This window comes from Oncorhynchus gorbuscha, linkage group LG21 (assembly GCF_021184085.1).
Source record: "Oncorhynchus gorbuscha isolate QuinsamMale2020 ecotype Even-year linkage group LG21, OgorEven_v1.0, whole genome shotgun sequence".
Classification (NCBI taxonomy): Eukaryota; Metazoa; Chordata; class Actinopteri; order Salmoniformes; family Salmonidae; genus Oncorhynchus; species Oncorhynchus gorbuscha.
This window is the reverse complement of record NC_060193.1, coordinates 52,290,389-52,309,767: the sequence shown is the minus strand read 5'-3', so window position 1 is coordinate 52,309,767 and position 19,379 is coordinate 52,290,389. Positions and strand designations below refer to the sequence as shown.

Sequence of the window (19,379 nt, the reverse complement as noted above, 5' to 3'; positions counted from 1 at the left end):
GATAGAGTGCAGGCTAGGCAGCAGGCTGTTAGCCAGCCTGCCAGTTTAGTGGAGTCTGCCACAAGCACGGTCAGTGTGGTCCGTTCAGCTATCCCTATTGAGACTGTCTGTGCCTCGATTTAGGTTGGGCAAAACTAAACATGGAGGTGTTCGCTTTAGCAATCTCACTGGAATAAAGACCTCCATTCCTGTCATTATAGAAATAGATTGTGATATCACATCTCAAAATAGGGCTACTTAATGTTAGATCCCTCACTTCCAAGGCAGTTATAGTTAATGAACTAATCATAATCTTGATGTGATTGGCCTGACTGAAACATGATTTAAGCCTGATTCATTTACTGTGTTAAATGAGGCCCTCCTGGTTACACTAGTGACCATTTCCCCTGTGCATCCCGCAAAGGTGGAGGTGTTGCTGACATTTACAATACCAAAAAAATGACTGCGTTTTCATCTTTTGAGCTTCTAGTCATGAAATCTATGCAGATCACTTTTTATAGCTACTGTTTACAGGCGTCCTGGGCCGTATACCGCGTTCCTCACTGAGTTCCCTGAATTCCTATCGGACCTTGTAGTCATGGCAGATAATATTATAGTTTTTGGTGACTTTAATATTCACATGGAAAAGTCCACAGACCCACTCCAAAGGGCTTTCAGAGCCATCATCAACTCAGTGGGTTTTGTCCAACATGTCTCCGGACCTACTCACTGCCACAGTCATACTCTGGACATTTTGTCCCGTGGAATAAATATTGTGGATCTTAAATATTTTTCCTCATAATCCTGGACTATCGGACCACCATTTTATTACGTTTGTAATCGCAACAAATAATCTGCTCAGACTCCAACAAAGGATCATCAAACGCTGTGCTAGAAATTCTCGGACAACCCAAAGATTCCTAGATGCCCTTCCAGACTCCCTCCACCTAACCACCTAGCTGAGGAACTCAATTTAACATAGATGAGGTATTCCCAACTGGGGTACGCATACCCCCTATGCTGTCGAGGGTACGCCAAATAAAAATGTGATTCACATTTTCAAACAGTCCATTTAATATTTTCTAACGGGGCTATACATTTGGGTGAGTTTTTTTCTCCCGCCTGAGTAGCCTTGTTTCACTGACAAAAATAAAATTAAACCATCTAGTCTTCAGCGAAATAACACAATGTCAAATACAGGTAGCCTTGTCAAATAATTAACATCCAATCACATTAACCGTTACTCTCACAGGAATTCCACTAACCATCTGTATGTAGCTAAACGTAGCTGCTGCTCATGTTGGTATCTGTACTGATGGTGCAAAAGCCTTGACAGGGAGACATAGTGGAGTGGTAAGCGCACGTGCAAGCAGTTGCTCCCGACGCCACTTTGGGCACACTGCAGCATCCACGGAGAGGCTCTTGCTGCCTGACAGCTTGAAAGACGTTTTGGACACTATAGTGTAAATGGTTAACTTTGCAAGGCCCCTGAACTCTTGTGTATTTTCTGCACTATATGCAATGATATGTGCAGCAACCATGTAACGCTTTTACATCTTACAGAAGTGCAGGTTATCAAGGGGAGAAGTATTGACAGTTTTTCTTTTAAATTGAGAGACTAGTTTAAAGTTTTCACTTGTCTGGCCGCTTGCGTGATGACGAGTTTCTCACACGACTCTCCTATCTGGGTTCTGGGTGATGCTTTTCCTCCCTTGAATGATCTGAATTACAGCGACTTTTGGCAACTATATTCAATGTGCGGGACAAAATTCATGCTTTGATTAAGAAGTTGGAGCTCTTCTCTGTCTGCATTAACAAGGACAACACACATGTCTTTCCATCATTGTATGACTTTTTTTGTGTGTAAATTAACTCAGGCTTACGGACAATGTCAAATGTCATATAGTGAAGCACATGAGTGAGTTGAGTGCGTAATTACGCAGGTACTTTCCCGAAACGGATGACACAAACAACTGGATTCGTTATCCCTTTCATGCACTACCTCCAGTCCACTTACTGATATCTGAACAAGAGATTTCAAGGTTTTACTACTAACCTACAAAGCATTACGTGGTCTTGCTCCTTGACCTATCTTTCCGATTTGGTCATGCCGTACATACCTACACGTACGCTACCGTCACAAGACGCAGGCCTCCTTAATGTCCCTAGAATGTCTAAACCAACAGCTGGAGGCAGGGCTTTCTCCTATAGAGCTACATTTTTATGGAATGGTCTGCCTACCCATGTGAGTCTCTCTGCCTGGCCGGTTCCCCTCTCCACTGGAATTCTCTACCTCTAATCCTATTATGGGGCTGACTCACTGGTTTACTGGTGCTCTTCCATGCTGTCCATACGAGGTGTGAGATCTAACGTGATCTTCCTGTCTGGGTTGGCGCCACCCTCAGGTTCGTGCTGTGGGGGAGATCTTCGTGAGCTGTACTCGGCCTTGTCTCAGAATAGTAAATTGGTGGTTTGTTGATATCCCTTCAGTGGTGTGGGGGCTGTGCCTTGGCAAAGTGGGTGGGGTTATATCCTGCCTGGTTGGCCCTGCCCAGGGGTATCGTTGGACGGGGCCACAATGTCTCCCAACCCTTCCTGTCTCAGCCTCCAGTATTTATGCTGCAATAGTTTATATGTCGGGGGGCTAAGGTCAGTCTGTTATATCTGGAATATTTCTACTGTCTTATCCGGTGTCCTGTGTGAATTTAAGTATGGTCCCTCTAATTCTCTCTGAGGATCTGAGCCCTTGGACTACCTGGCCTGATGACTCCTTGCTGTCCCCAGTCCACCTGGTCGTGCTGCTGCTCCAGTTTCAACTGTTCTGCCTGTGGCTATGAAACCCTGACCTGTTCACCGGATGTGCTACCTTGTTCCGGACCTGCTGTTTTTGACACTCTCTCTCTCTCTACCTCACCTGCTGTCTCAAACTCTGAATTATCGGCTATGAAAAGCCAACTGACATTTACTCCCGAGGTGCTGACCAGTTGTACCCTCTACAACCACTCTAATTATTATTATTTGACCCTACTGGTTATATATGAACATTTGAACATCTTGGCCACGTACTGTTATAATCTCAACCCGGCACAGCCAGAAGAGGACTGGCCACCCCTCAGAGCCTGGTTCCTCTCTAGGTTTCTTCCTAAGTTCCTGCCTTTCTAGTGAGTTTTTGCTAGCCACGGTGCTTGCTGTTTGGTGTTTTAGTCTGGGTTTTGTGACATTGGCCGATGTAAAAAGGGCTTTATAAATACATTGGGATTGATTGATGCTGCTGTAGGTGTGATCGAGGGTCTGAGTCAAATATTAGGAAAGGCTTTTACACCTAGATCACGCCTACAGCGTCATTGCCCAAAATGGTACGAAGCATCATCTGGATGTGTGCAACCAAAAGGTCAACATTTATCTTCTGGATTTCAACTGTTGTTTTCCAACCTTACCCAATATACACTTCACTTATCACTTTCTAACCTAACAAAATTTGAAATGAATAACTGATTGAACAGCTTTAAATATGTGAAAAAAAAACAAAGTTGCCCCTACCCTTGATGGTGCCGTGGACTAGCTCCAGGGATATGGACCAGGCCACTGGTTCTAATGTTGTTTATGCCTGAGGCTTGAATCTCACTATGGTTGATTTTCTAGTTTCAAATATGTTTTATTATGAAGCATTGGTATCCATGTATACAATTGTACTGTTTATTCTGTGAGCTTCATTTTTTACACGAGACAACAGTAATATACACGAAATGATCACAAGTATTACCACAGGATATTATTGCAAGAATGTATACATCAAAAACTGTATGAAAGGAAAAGCCTTGAGTCAAGATAAACGCTGTGGTTGTTTTATAACAATTTATTTTCTATCTTAAAGATTGGTGGGCAAATCTGTTTTGGTTTACAGTCTCTGCTTTTAGTCAAATGACATTTGTAATGAAAACAAATACCCTGAAATGAGCATGGATACTAAGACTACAGTAATTCCCTTTGTACAAAACACATACATATTATATTATTATTATTTTTATTACATTGTCAACAACCACAGAAGTACAATCCAAACAACTAAATACAAAATGGGATAAGATTAACACTAAATCCACAGTGGACACTGACAAAAACACGAAGGTTTCTGGGATTATGTACATATTAAATGAACAAGGTGGAGAAGACAATTGCTAAAACAAAGGCCTGGTATGTACAATTACAGTAAAACGAATACAGAAGACGAGGCAGACTATTCCCCACCCCTCAGGCTAGGGTTATACCCTTCCACAATTTGTATTTTCTTTCCTGAGACGCCATGTTGTGAAGTTTGTTATAATGATAAGTAACATGCGTCTACCAACCTATCCATCTTCTTCGGCAGATTTAACATCTAATGGAGCACATTTGGCCGCTACCTCAGCCAGGCACTCCAGGCTTTTCCGGGTGTGACTACATACGTCTGCCGGTATCCTCCTGTTGACAACTATTCTGATCACTCGCGTGGGTTGTTTGTTTGTGTCTCCTATTTCAGGTGTTGCAGCAGGTTCAGGGTCCTGGTTTGGGTCGTGTACTTGAGGAATTGAAACAGATTCTTTGTTTGCCCTCATCCTAGTGTCAACTATTCTTATTACCCGAGTCTGAAAGTCACTCATTTTGTACCTTTTAGCAAGTTCCATGTCTGTGCAGCTTCTTTTGGGCACGGAAGCAGTTTCCTTGTCTGTGCAGCTTCTTTTGGGCACGGAAGCAGTTTCCTTGTCTGTGTTGGTTACTTGAATGTGTTCCTGTATCGTTTCCATTATCTGAGACGTTTGAGCAAGTTCTGCTTTTGTTTCGTTTGCTTGAGGCCTTTGAACGGATTCTTTGTCAGTCCTTTTTGCAGTTGAAGTGGTTTCTATGATGGTCCTGCCTAACTTACCAGATTCCATGTCCGTGCAGCTTACTTGAGGCATTTGAACGAGTCCCTCCATTGACTTCCCACTCAGTCTTTGAACAGGTTCAAAGTTTTCCACACTTACTTGAATAGGTTCATTGTTCATCTCACGTATTTGGGGCATTTCAGCAGCACTACAGCTTTCCATCCTATTGACAATAATTTTTATCTCCCGGGTAAGAGCAGGTTCTTTGCCTGTTTTGCTTATTTTATGCATTGAAGGGGTTTCCTTGCTTGTGTTGATCACTTGAGCAAGTTCTTTCCTTGGCCTGCCTCTTTTGCGCTTTGAAATCAATTCCATTTGATCTGGTTCTTCAGGTGTCTTTGCAGGTGCTTTATTTCTCTGATTTACTTTAGCCTTTCCAGTGAGTTTTTGGGGTCCAGCGGGTTTTTGATGTATTTCCCGTCCTTCGACACGTTGCTGATTCATTTCACCAGCTTGAGGCATTAGACCGGCTTCTGTGTCTAAGTCGGTTTCGTGAGACATTTCAATTGGTCCCTTCCTTGTCCGCCCTCTTTTAGATGTTACAGCAGGTGCCATGCGTGTGTCCATTTTTGGAAGCATTTTGCAGGATTCCTTGTTCATTTTGGGCATTTGAGTTAATTCCTGGTTTGTGCCGGATACTTGGGGAACTCGTCTGGGTCTCTTCATGTTACTGGGCATTAAAGTGGTGTCCGTATTTACCTCGCTTACCGGAATGGGTTCCATGCAAGTGTCGGTTAAATGTGGAATTTGAACAAATCCCTTCTTTGGCCTCCCATTCTTGGCCTGTACAACTGATTCTTTGTTTGTCTCAGCAAGTTTAATATCTGTATTGGTTACTTGAATGGGTTTGTTTTGTGTGTCAGTTACCTGAGGCGTTTGGACAGGTTTCTTCCTTGGACTTCTGAGCTTGTGAACAGGTTCCAAGTGTGTGTCGGTTATTTGTGGAGTTTGAGTGTGTTCTATGTTTGTTTTACTTACTTGAACAAGTTCCTTCCTTGGCCTGCCTCTTTTGGGCATTATAATTTGTTCCATGTTTGTCTCGCTCATTACAGACATTTGAGCAAGTTCCTTTCTTGGCCTGCCTCTTTTAGGAATCTTCATTTGTTCCATGACTGTCTCGCTCATTACAGACATTTGAGCAAGTTCCTTCCTTGGCCTGCCTCTTTTGGGCATTTTAATTTGTTCCATGTTTGTCTCGCTCATTTCCGACATTTGAGCAAGTTGTACATTTGTTTCACTTATATGAGCAGGTTTCTTGTCGCTGAGTTGAACGGGTTCCATGTGTGTGTTGTCTGCTTGAGACGTTTCAACGACTTCCACGTGTGTGTTGTCTACTTGAGACGTTTCAACGACTTCCACGTGTGTGTTGTCTACTTGAGACGTTTCAATGACTTCCACGTGTGTGTTGACTACTTGAGACGTTTCAATGACTTCCATGTTTACCTTACTTATATGAGAAGTCTCCGTGTCTGACCGGTGCGCGCCAGTTGCGTTTACTACTGGAGGCGATTGAGCAGGTTTCCTTATCGTCATCTTCCTTCTCTTGAGATTTTGAACAGGTTTTTCCTTTGCCTCCCTGTTGTCCTCACTGTTCTTCATCCATCGACTCAATGTAGGTCTGTGAAGGCATGAGAGGGACAGGAAGATACTAGTAGGTTTCTGCCTTGAGATAAGAGCAAATGGTTGAAGTGAAAACCTGTATACACAGGTCCTCAACCAAAATTCAGTTTGATTGCTACAGCTCCGTAGAGGATCACCTCTCTATAACTTACTTCTGGACTTTGTGGTAACCATGTTCTTTGATCAGATTCTGGTACTCCCGGGAGTCAGGTCTCTGAGTAGGGCCTTGGTAGTCGTCGCTCCTGCAGTGGACACAAGAGGGCAAAGGTCAGGGAGCACAAGGAGATAGGGATCATCATCATAACACAAGCACATAAAAAAAACACAGACTCTCACCTGGAGCGAGATCTGGAGTCAGGTCTGGAACTCCGATCGGACGAGGACCTGAGGGCACATAGATAAATAGATGAGAATCACATAATTAGCTCCAGTTAATCCCACCTTTCTGTGCGAGGTAGTTTTATGGACAGACTTTGTGGTTACCAAAAGTGTAGCTACGGGCTGCTAATTTTTAGCAACTACACTACCAGAAGCCCCTCCCTCCAGGAAATAGTTCTTACCCGTCTCTGGAGTGGGATTGGTCCGAGAACCAGTTCAGAGAGTGGGTTGGGGAGGAACTGGGATACTCTTCAGAACAACTCAGAGTCTGACTCTCATCCTCAGATCTACAAAAGGAGTCCTGCAGGGACCGCAAATGAATTAGAACCACACCAGAACAAATCAAGGGGAAATTATTTTCAAATCTCATTTAATACATACATAAGTAAACAAACATAACACTTTTTCTCCTGAGGGAGTAAAACTTACCCCAGGCTCCTCCTCCACCCCCTCTGTCCGGTCCTGCTGAGGTGGATCAAAGCCGGTTATCAGCCTCTCTGCGTGTCTCCTGGTGGAGGCAGCACTGGGACACACCCCCAGGGCACTGAGGGCTTTGAACACGCTGAGAGGACAGCCCTGTTTCCAGAACTCAATCCCCAGAGAGGCCTGGATGAAGTTGCACTTCTGCATGGAGGTGTAGAGGACGATGGCCAAGATAAGCCCCGCCCTCTGGCTGACGACATCACCTGCCTCCTCTTCTGTCCTCGGGCTTCAAAAGATATCAACGGAGAACATGTTATAACCTTTCATGCACACAGAGAGCAAGTCAATAATGAACAGCAGTCACATAATTCAGCCCTGTGGAATCTGTTTTTCCCTCCATTTACCAGGGTTGAGTTCAAGTACAAAACAGAATTTTAAATGTAAATATTTTAATAAAAGCCAGTTAATTGTTGTGACCCCCATACCATACAAATACTTTGATCATCTGGAATACTTTGATCATAAATACTTTGATCATCTGGAATACTTTAATCATTTGGAATACTTTGATCATAAATACTTTGATCATCTGGAATACTTTAATCATTTGGAATACTTTGATCATAAATACTTTGGAATACTTTGATCATAAATACTTTGATCATCTGGAATACTTTGATCATAAATACTTTGATCATCTCACCGTTTTGTTTTCCTTGCTCCCATCATAACCCGTGTCCTGATGGTGTTGGGTTTGGGGAACATTGCTCTAAGACAGGCCAGGGTCATAGGGGCCTTTTCTTCCCCCCACGCTAGAACCGTGTCCCAGGAAAACCCACTCACACTCGCCTCAGTCAGCGGCTGACGCAACGGCCCACGTTGGTCCTTCATCAATACCTTACTCTGGTAAATCAGACAGATGGACACATACATTTCTTTGCCAAACACATCTATCGTCAAACAACGACACACTCACACCTGATGAGCCATAAACTGCAGGTAGCCTATAAACAAATACATTATTTAAATTAATTATGTTAAGACAACAATTACCTCCTGGGCGATGACCTCGGCGAGGAAAAGGGTCATGGCTTCTCTAGCTTTGGTCTTCATCAAGGACCTGAAGGCCTTCAGGTGCTGGTGGCTGTTCATATAATACAGGGCCTTGGCATGAGGTCCAAACCCATAGCTCTGCTTAGTCTTGGAGAAAGGGAGCTTCTTCTTCTTGGGCCTTATACCTTCGTCAACGGGGACCGGAGACAGGAGTGTGGAGTGTGTTGTAGATTGGGGAGCCTCCGGATGTCTTTTTGTTGTCCTCTCTCCAAAGGAGAACAGGGAACTGATCTGATTTGAAGTTTGACTTGATAATGCTGAGGAATTTACTTGTTTTGATGGTGTTGAAGAGTGTGTGGTTGGGGCTATGTGCGTTGGAGGTCGTCTGATGGTTGTTGAATGGGATTCTGGGGAACAAGAAGTCAAGGTGGTCCATTTTTCCCCGTCCCACTGACGAACTGTCCTTCGTTTGTTTTTTTTAGAAGCAATGCACTCTTCTATGGATAAAGAGGATGGGTTGGTTATAATTGGAGTTTGATTGGGTAAAGTTGTGGATGAGCATGGTATTTTGGCACGGGGCTTTTGAGGTCTGCCAACTTTTGTTGGCAAATCTGACCAAGTCCAAAGCTTCCCATCCTGCTTGGTTTTCCTTCTGAGCACACCCAGACAGACCCAGCAGAGGAAGGATGAGTCATCAGGAGTGATGTCAAAGACTAGCTGGAAGGTCTTGGGGCTGGTCAGCGTGGTGACTTTCCTCCTGTTGTAACCCTTGGGCCCCCTCACAAACCTCACCCCACAAATGCAACACGTCTCTGACTGAGACATTGTGGTGGAAATGTCAGAGCGCTTCAAAGGGGTCAAAAAAAGGAGCTGATCGTTGTTAATCGAAGACTGGTAACCTATTAATAAAACTCACATTGCAATTGTTAAACATACAATTCTCCTGTGGGGGAGCAGATAAAATGTATGTATGGTTTGAGAAACAACGCAGACTCACAGCGGATCCTTCCAGTGGGACGCTACCATCCAGAAAAAGCCCCGGTATAAGTACTTTCCTCACATTAATCGACCGTGATTTTCAAAAACATTAAGTGCAGAACGCCCTGGTTAAAAAAACACCTTCCAGTGGCTAATTGATGGAAATATCGTAAAGGGAGATATATGATAACATTTTCACTTCCCGCCAGCTACATGCGAAATATTGCCAACAATCTACAGTACCACAGAAGAACAACGAATTTGCACTAGCGATCACACAAATACGGCCTTTTATAAGGTATATCAAACATAGATTAAGGCAAATACATTACATTTCAAACTACTTAAGGTAGGATAACTCTTGAAAGTAATATAGCGTAGAAGTCAATGTGTTTCGATGGTCCGTTTTTGTGCAGTCACGCATGCGCTGGGCTTCTCCTTCCTACAAAAAAAAGATGGTTGACTAGACGCCCAGTCACAATACTGCCGCCTTTAGGCTTGGAGTATAATAAAACATAGCTCTTGTATACATCCTCCATAAATAAAGGATATATATACACACACCAAAACATTACATGCCATTCACACTCATAATTTACATTTGACAGTGATTAGTCAAAAACACAAGCTGATCCATTTCTTTCCTTCTGACCTTTATTACATACAAAAATATGACTGAGGTTGTCAGCACAGCTCTATGCACACACAAATAATTGCAGCAGAAATACACACAATGTAATACGCAGTGTAATGACCCGTGCATAAGCAGTACTAGCCTGGTCCCAGATCTGTACGCGCTTTAGCCAACTCAGCTTCCTTTGCCGTCCCAGACATGTTAGCTACAGGGTTACCATCACACTGAACACTACAGGAGTGTAAGCTAAAGCACATACAGCTTTATAGGCCAAGGGCCTAGTGGAAATGAAACCCTATATAGTGCACCACTTTGAGTCATAGGGAGCCATTTCAGAGGCCAACCCAAGCTAAAGCAGTACAGACTCATTAGAAATTCTTCTCTACATGCCTTTAAACGAAAACACATACAATCCAATAGAACTGTATTTCAATAGAAATTCATGACAAAAAACGTCTACACAGATGCTGTTACTGCTGGATTAAATTATATACATGCCATAAAAGAAAAGCCTTCCGCATCAAATAAATAAACTTTGTTACACATTTAAATTATTTGTCCATATCTGTTAGTGGTGGTGAGGGATTAAGATGGTGTCCTGCTCTGCTTGAGATGGCGCACCTCACACACCGGTCTCTCTTCCAGTCCAGACAAAATTAAAGCAGCTACGCACACAAACTTTTCAGTCAAAAAAATATCTATTTACATAAATATAGTACACACACATGCAGCACTCTTCTGTCTGCCTTCGATGATGATTCAACCATAAATTAAGACATTCAATTACACTCATGCCTCAGTTGTCACTCCACTTTCTACTAGTCATAAAAATAAAGTACCTAATATAGACATATATAAATATACACACACAACATTAACAAACACTCTGGTTTCACACAGAAAGCTTGTTTTAAATTTAAGTTCGCATCAACGACAGCAGGGATTTTCAAGTGTCTAACTGATTCCCCATTTAGTGTTTTCTAGAAGTATGACAGAGACGCTCTCTGGAGTCCAAGGCACTTCAGGATGTATCTGAACACACAATCAATTCCAAAACATTCCTTTGTAACCTCTATGCTTCGGAGAACATCCACCCTATCTTCACTACAAGGACTGCACTTCTACCCACTGATAGAGGGTAAGAGGTCATACTGTGGTCCATAGCTTTGGTCCTTTATGTCCTTAATTTTTATTTATTGCTTTTGTGCTTAGCTGTTCGCTGTAGTTGTCCGGAGGCTGTGTAGTAGTCATGCCTGTTGTCGTTGTTTGTTATCATTTCTGTTGTAATGGTTGTTTTGCAGCTGTAATTTCTTTTTATGTAGTTGTGTAGTCCTCCAGAAGCCTCTGGTTGAGAATCTCCCAGATCATCAGTTTCCTGAACAGCGGCATGTGACACTGAGGAGAGTGAGAGACAGTGTGTGAGTGAAAAAGAGATTGTACGAGTGTACACCGAGTGAGTATGATAGCCTACGACGACCTATGTACCTGTCGGAAGGTGAGGGGCCACCCCTGGGCGATGTAGTCAGCATATTTACAGGCAAACACTCCACAGTCACTGCCATTCTTCTGCTGAGGGATCTCCTACACACACACACACACACACACACACACACACACACACACACACACACACACACACACACACACACACACACACACACACACACACACACGGATCCTGGTGAAAAGCAAATCACTAGAGAACGGATAATATTTCTGACAGCCCTAGACACACTGTATACATTCAAGACAAAATAAGAACAACAAAGATTAGCTATGCATTTCTGTCTGGGTAATTTACGCTGGCCCTCAAGCTGCCCACTGTCCACTTGCACGCATCCAGATCTTGGTCCTTCCTGGCCTTGTGCTCCTCTCTCAGGTACAGCCTGGACAGGGTTGGACGAACCAAATACATGTAACAGGATTACAGAATGAAATGACAAAAAAAGATGGTCATCAGATTACAGGTACTTTTGTCAAACCAAATGATTACTGGAAGGGGACTGAGGACTCACAGTAAGAGGCTGCAGATGTCGTCATGTCTCTGTCCCATAGAGTCATAGGACCTCACAGTCCTGGAGTTAAAGTTTATCACCTAGAGAAAGAAATAAACAAAGTCCACAGGTATCTACAAATAACCACAGAGAAGGACCAGTGGACTTTCTAAAGCAGTGGTCACCAACCTTTTTTGAATCACGATCACTTTGAGTCAAAATGCAAGACTAGATCTACCGCTCAGATTTGTTTTATTTTTAACATAACTTTAAAAAACATTAGCTTATGCAACATTAACCAACTAAAAACAATTATGTAGCAATGAGGGTTGTGCTAAAGTATGCTATAGGCCCAACACACCATCACTGCATATTGGCTATGCTTGAATTGCTCTGCCAATGTTCTTCAGACATTTCAAACGTTTGCTTCAAAACAAGCGGATCTACTCACGACCTCTCATGCTGTAAACACAGTCCAGTTCAAAGGGAACGGCACAGATCCATATATGGCAATGGTCTATTTGCAAATAGGCCTGCTGCATTGCTGATTGGTTATGCCGCACCAGTCTGTGTAGCGTATGGGCGGAGTCGTGCGTGTCAATGCAATAGAATCCTACTCAACGCGTTCTGCCTACAAAATCACTTGCATAGTTTGTTTTAATTCAGTATGTTGCATTGAAAGTGGCTAGTATTGCATTGATTCAATCACAATTCCCACAGTAAAGGGAAACGTTGATAGTATAAACTCTAGAAAGTTGAGTGAAGTTCAATCTCGTGCTTCTCTGCGCAGGCTGATATTTCAGCGTGCAGCTCAGAGGCAACATTGCCTATAGGGGTGCACTTGATTTGCTCTATGGGCCTGCCCAGTAAGCGGAGATCTACCTTCAAACACATTAAATGGTTCAAAATGTGAACACAGCCTTCTCAGCACTAGGGCTGCCGAATCAAGTGCAGAAATGTTTGGTGATTGACAGGTCGGCTGTGATCGACCGGTTGGTGACCACTATTCTAAAGTGAATGAAGCCCCGTCAATCTGGGGAGATTTACAGCCAGTGACCAGTGGACTCCCAGGTGCAGCGGAACCAGGATGATGTCATACTGGAAGAGGTCCACAGCTTTGGTCCATCGCTTCACGGCGGCGTGCCCCCCTCCATGTAGTTTGGGGAAGAAGAATGTACTGAAGGAGTAGACCTTCAGCCCTTGCCCTGCACTACTGCTACGAGTCATCACTAGGGACAGGTAGAAGTTAATCACCTGAGACACAGAGGGAGAGTTATTTTGTTAGACACACACACACATCTATCCTTCTCTTTCTCTCACATGCAGGCACACACCCTCACACCAACAACCTCAAACTTAACAGCCAACAACCATACACACCTCATCATTGAGCCAGCTCCCTTCCTGTAGGGAAGCCAGGTCTCTCTGTGTGATGCATAGCTTGAAGGCTGAGCTCAGGACCAGGTTAGGATCCCTCTGAGACAGGGCACGACTCACCTCCACAGCCATCTCCTAAACACACACACAGTTTGAAATAAACAGAATGAAAACAGACCCATAGAATACCTACACTCATATGTCAACACACTACAGACATACCATTAACTCACCTTGCTGAACCTGGGGAGCTCCTTAGTGCTGTTGAGTGTGTCAGTGTGTGTTGGTGTCTCTCTGTCAACCAGGTTGAGTCTTGCTGCCACCTCTGCAGAGAGATCCAGCTCTGGCTGCTTCTGCTGGTGGGAGAGAGACTTTTTAACAACCTTATGATGCTTCATAGAAGCCTTATGACTCTTCCTAGCACCCTTACTACAGTTCATAAGTGTGTGTCCTACCGTTGCATTGCTGGCAAGTTGTGTATCCAAAGCTGCGCTGAGAGGCTTACTGAGCCACAACTCTCCTCTCATGTCTCTGGTTTGTTTGGCTGAGGATGCATCTCTCCACATATACACACTGGGGTTGTCTGCAGATAGAAGGAGAAAACATTAGCCTAGGACAACTTCTTCCAATACATGAGAAGAGGGGTGAGAGAGGCTGTGATAGTAGTCTACCTCTGAAGGGTCCTGTCTTTGGGGTCACAGAATCATAGGTTCTTCCCAAAATGGCCATTCTATGTCCATCTTGTGTAAATGTTTCCCTTTGAGGTAGCAAAGAAAACAGAGGTTTGTAAAAACTAGCTAACAGAATCACTGGAATGAAAACTATAATCTCACACTCAATCACCACTCACCCCTGGGGTTTGGTGCGGGTGAAGGGCAGCGGTTGGCTCTTGCTGTATTTATCGGACACCATCTCCAGTAGCCGTCTGTAGTGTTCCTTATCACTCTCCTTCAGAGCCTGGAAACAGAACAAACCTGACAACTACTGACATACCTGGCGTGGCATTTAATAAAAACCAGGATCAATCACAGGGTTGATTTTCATTTCAAACTCACCTCCTCCACTGCCAAGCACTGTCTGTGTGAGCGGTTTGGGGTGGGCAGGTCTGAGCTGGGGGGTCTTGTCCCAACCCCCATCCCCTGGGTAGGCCGACTGGGAAGGAGCTGGAGGGAGCATCTCTGGGGCTTGTCTCCATCTCTCCCTCTGTCTGGGTTCCCTGGACCCAGCACTAAGCCACTGAAAACAAGACCGAGAACAACGCTTACAGGAGAAACATCCCACATATGTAGAACCTTTGTGTTAAAGCCCCAGAACTGAAAGTATGCAGTAGACAGAAGATACCTACGTGTGTTTCCTCAGAGGGGGAGAGGCTCCCTGGAGGAGGCCCAGCCCCCCTCTCTCCCTCTGTCCTCCTACCGTTGGTTTCTCTGGAGACAAGGAAAGAGGGATAAACAAGTTGAAGCAACCACTTGACCTGTCCCCTCTGCTGTTACACATATTATATACCATGATGTTGTAATGTACAACACAGCTGTCCTCCTTCCTTATCAGTCAAACAATCAGAGCCCTCGTTACTCACCCATTTTCCAATCAGAGCTGCTCATCCATGAGGTGTGGAGTTCATCTATTCCCATCAGGCCCACGGGGCCCTACATAATAGGAGTGATTTAGGACATAGTCCGATGTGAATATTGTGCAGCTATTGCACAAACATTTTAAAGTTTATGTACTGGTATTCGTCTTTCAGTCAGAGCAGTGGTTTATGAGTGTGTTGTGTACTGTACTAGAACGCACCACAGGTACACATTCATACCTGGCTTGCTGTGTACCTTCCGTTTCTCTCACTGGCAGGAGACAGTGGGTCCCTCAGTCTCAGCAGCCCAGCCACCCCTGCTACAGTCTTCTTCACAAAACTAATGATGTCTATGACAATATGAGAGAGTACAACACACATGAATTATAAGAACAATGGCTAAAAGTTATTGGTAATAGGTTACCATACCTTTTCTCCTTCTCTTGATCGCCACTGGTTCACTCTGGCTAACATTTTCTGAAACATGAACGCTGTAACAGAATGTAAACACGTAACTAGCCAGGTAGTAGTTACATTTGTTAGCTACAGTTCGTTTTTTCTACAGTACCTTGCTATTTGGTAGGTTAGGAAATAGTTAGCTAATGTCTGGTAAGTGGCGCGAGGAAAGCGTTAGCTCGCCTTATTTATTTTTGAAACAAGCAGCTAACACCAACTGGAATTAATGGCAATTGTTGCTAATAATTAGCTAGCTAGGTTAGCGAGCTTGGGTGACAAGTGTTTAAATGTTAAACTAGCTGTTAGCTAGTTGACTGGCTAGCGTTTGCCAGCTAGCTTACTAACGCGTTACATAAACAGCTACACAGAGCACACTAGCACCAAAGACAGTACATGTGCCAGTCACCGACCTCTGGTAGTTCCTTTTGGTTGGCCTGGCGTTGCTATCCTGCCGTTGCGAGTCCCTCTCCCCGCAAACGTTCAAACCAGGCCAACCGGAATGATTTTGCCCGGTTATGGGCTCGAAGAGCGACGATAGTCCGTCAACTACCCATCCGTACATCACAGACAGATACGAGAGAATGGAAACTTCCTCGTACGGTCGGGCCAGGACTAACTGCGGTTTAAAATGCAAACTCAGTGGGCACGAATGTTCTACCTGCGCCAAACCACCATTCGCCTTCTATCTAGCACACTTAGCCTAGCATTTAGCTTCGTGTTGAAATGACTGAAGTGAATGTACACAAACGTGAAGACCGTAAACCGTAGGGGTAAAACGTCAGACTTCCTCGTACTTGGATATGCTAATCTTATTCCGATTTCCCGTACTAGTTGCCACTAGTAAACTCTGAAATGTATGACTTGCTAAGCGGTTGACATCGGCGCTTGTAAAAATACAACCAGTTAGCGAACAGTTTTCTAGTTCCGACTAGTATTTGAACGCGGAATTAGACTGGTACTGTGGCATGTAAAACATCTTAGCCCGTGAAAAGGCCTGCCAGGGCTCTGTTTTGCATATCATGGGTGTTGTGTGAATATGTTTCCGTTGGATTGTCAAACAAATCACTTCAAAAACTAGGCTACCTGTGCAGTTCGAGTCACTATAACAATTTATTTCGCTGATACTCTGTACTGAACTGTAAAGCTTACTGGCTAGTTTCACCCATAATTTACACATTTATGCTTATAATTTCCGACATTTGGTAGGCATATTATAATTTCCAACATTTGGTAGGGATATTATAATTTCCAACATTTGGTAGGGCATATTATAATTTCCAACATTTGGTAGGGATATTATAATTTCCAACATTTGGTAGGCATATTATAATTTCCAACATTTGGTAGGCATATTATAATTTCCAACATTTGGTAGGCATATTATAATTTCCAACATTTGGTAGGCATATTATAATTTCCAACATTTGGTAGGCATATTATAATTTCCAACATTTGGTGTGGCCATTTGTTTGTCAACTATAGTTATACATGCAGCGTCTCTCTTCTGTCATAACTTGTTGCCCGAGAAGACTAAATACAGTAGTGATCGCCAGACTAATGTCTTACATCGATAGGATGAATGCATTTATCTAGTTAACACCATTAAAGTACTGTTGTAACCAAACGCTGCTTTCCCGACTAAAGAAGGGACCCGGAGACCCATAAATACCTGTGTGTTTGATTTTGGTGACACAGCGACTCCCCAGGCAGAGTCAACCCTGTGAAACCTGCAGACAAGTCAGACATGGATGGGAGACAGATTCTACTCAAGGACAATAGTACCTAAAGCACTCGAAGCAGTGTCGGAAGTGACACTGGATACTCAAGATAAATTCTCCCCTGGAATGTTTGAGACAGGCCCGAAAAACAGATGGATTAACACCATTTATAATATGGTTCCTCATCTCGAATTCAAGTTCTGGATAGAATTAACTGATACAGATGATGCTAACTTTGGATAGAAATTAGTATATAAATTGTATGTACAATTTAAGAAGCCTATTGGTTGGACCTCAACTAATTAACGAGTGTTGCCTAGATCGGCCTGCATGTCGTGTGGCGCTTTGTATGCCGCGGCCGGGGATCGAAATATGGTTGCTCCGCCTCTGAGGCATCTCCGGTCGTTTCAAGAGGACAGAACACGATTTTCAGCTTGTCGCCGAAGTGGGCGGGTTTCGTTTAGGAACACGAGAACACAATAACAAAACAAGGGGGGAATGGTTGGTCCTGTGCAAAGTCTCCAAATGGCATCAATTTGACCGGGTTTAAGAAAATTAAATGCTGATGAAACACGTTTCTGAGAAGACTTCAGTACGTTTTGGAACCATATTTGATGTGGTTTAAACACTGCTAGCAAAACAGTGTCGAAGATAACACATTGGCATTTTCTCAAGATATGGTGAAAGAAAGACATACACTGAACAAAAATATAAACGCAACATGCAACACGTTCAAAATATTTTACCGAGTAACTGTTCATATAAGGAAACCAGTCAATTGAAATACATTCATTAGGCCCTCATCTATGGATTTCACATGACTGGGAATACAGATATTCATCTGTTGGTCACAGATACCTTAAAAAACGGTAGGGGGGTGGATAAAAAAAACTGTCAGTATCAGGTGCAACCACCATTTGCCTCATGCAACTCTTCTTCACATAGAGTTGATCCGGCTGTTGATTATGGCATGTGGAATCTTGTCCCACTCCTCTTCAATGGCATTGCAAGTTGCTGGATATTGGCGGGAACTAGAACACGCTGTTGTACACATCGATCCAGAGCATTCCAAACATGCTCAATGGGTGACATGTCTAGTAAGTATGCAGGCCATGGAAGAACTGGGACATTTTTCAGGAAATTGTGTACAGATCCTTGCGGCATGGGCCAGTGCATTATAATGCTGAAAGGTTAGGATTGCGGCAGATGAATGGCACGACAATGGGTCATTCAAATTGACAACATAAAATGCAATTGTGTTTATTGTCTGTAGCTTATGTCTGCCCATACCATAACCCCACCGCCACCATGGGGCACTCTGTTCACAATGTTGACATCTGCAAACTGCTCGCCCACACAACACCATACACGCTGTCTGTCATCTGCCCGGTACAGTTGAAACCGGGATTCATGTGTGAATAGCACACTTCTCCAATGTGCTAGTGGCCTTTGAAGTTGAGTATTTGCCCACTGAAATCAGGTACAACGCTGAACTGCAGTCAGTTCAAGACCCTGGTGAGGAGGACGAGCACACAGATGCGCTTCCCTTAGACGCCTCTAACAGTTTGTGCAGAAATGGTTTGGTTGTGCAAACTTAGTTTCATCAGCTGTCCGGGTGGCTGATCTCAGACAATCCCGTAGGTGAAGAAGCCTGATGTGGGGGTCCTGGGCTGGTATGGTTACACGTGGTCTGCGGTTATGAGGTCAGTTGGACCCACTGCTAAATTGGAGGCTTATGTTAATTTTGAGTTCTTTGGCAACAGAGCTGGGGGACATTCCTGCAGTCAGCATGCCAACTGCACGCTCCATCAAAACTTGAGACATCTGTGGCAGTTTGTGTCAAAACTGCTAATTTTAGAGTGGCCTTTTATTTTCCTAAGCACAAGGTGCACTAGTGTCACCCCTGTCATGTGGATGGACTATCTTGGCAAAGGAGAAATGCTCACTAACAGGGATGTACACAAATTTGTGCACTGAATTCAGGAAAAATACACTGTATGGAACATTTCTAGGATCTTTTATTCATGAAACATGGGACAAACACTTTACATGTGGCATTTATATTTTAGTTCAGTATAGTTCTCTTCTGTTCCCGAGGCAAATGTAACATTTGTTCTGCCATTTTACTGCAAGACATGCATAATTCTGCAGGAGTTTATATATTATGGTATGTGAGAGGTTATATGCAGTCAGTGTCCAGATTTCAGTTACTATTCTATTTAACCCATATGAATTTAAAATGAGGAAGATTCTGCTTATTCATGTATACAGGGTTAATCGTGAGCAGGATAT

General features: G+C 43.6%; 2 protein-coding genes across 6 annotated transcripts; both read right to left on the bottom strand.

The window, feature by feature from the left end:
- Positions 1–3,657: 3,657 nt before the first annotated feature.
- On the bottom strand, positions 3,658–9,769 carry LOC124008731. 2 transcript variants are annotated; one of them, XM_046320251.1, is made up of 8 exons: positions 9,355–9,768; positions 8,358–9,203; positions 8,008–8,207; positions 7,311–7,590; positions 7,064–7,182; positions 6,840–6,887; positions 6,656–6,745; positions 3,658–6,501 (listed from the first exon to the last, which is right to left on the bottom strand). In XM_046320251.1, the coding sequence occupies exons 2-8, from the start codon at positions 9,180–9,182 to the stop codon at positions 4,329–4,331; spliced, it is 3,735 nt and encodes a 1,244-aa protein (XP_046176207.1). In that variant the 5' UTR covers positions 9,183–9,203; positions 9,355–9,768; the 3' UTR covers positions 3,658–4,328. The 2 variants fall into 2 exon arrangements, with proteins under 2 accessions (XP_046176207.1, XP_046176208.1); XM_046320252.1 differs by lacking the exon at positions 3,658–6,501 and having other exon boundaries at positions 6,637–6,745; positions 8,358–9,769.
- Positions 9,770–9,967: 198 nt separating this feature from the next.
- On the bottom strand, positions 9,968–17,420 carry LOC124008260 (sentrin-specific protease 2-like). 4 transcript variants are annotated; one of them, XM_046319406.1, is made up of 16 exons: positions 17,039–17,420; positions 15,343–15,404; positions 15,154–15,263; positions 14,920–14,989; positions 14,686–14,767; positions 14,396–14,576; positions 14,191–14,297; positions 14,012–14,097; positions 13,796–13,923; positions 13,574–13,696; positions 13,344–13,475; positions 13,011–13,217; positions 11,985–12,064; positions 11,771–11,855; positions 11,455–11,550; positions 9,968–11,364 (listed from the first exon to the last, which is right to left on the bottom strand). In XM_046319406.1, exons 1-16 carry the CDS (start codon positions 17,113–17,115, stop codon positions 11,284–11,286), a joined length of 1,707 nt encoding a protein of 568 aa, XP_046175362.1. In that variant the 5' UTR covers positions 17,116–17,420; the 3' UTR covers positions 9,968–11,283. The 4 variants fall into 4 exon arrangements, with proteins under 4 accessions (XP_046175362.1, XP_046175360.1, XP_046175361.1 ...); XM_046319404.1 differs by lacking the exon at positions 17,039–17,420 and adding an exon at positions 15,780–16,380; XM_046319405.1 differs by lacking the exon at positions 17,039–17,420 and adding an exon at positions 15,780–16,380 and having other exon boundaries at positions 13,574–13,693.
- Positions 17,421–19,379: the final 1,959 nt, after the last annotated feature.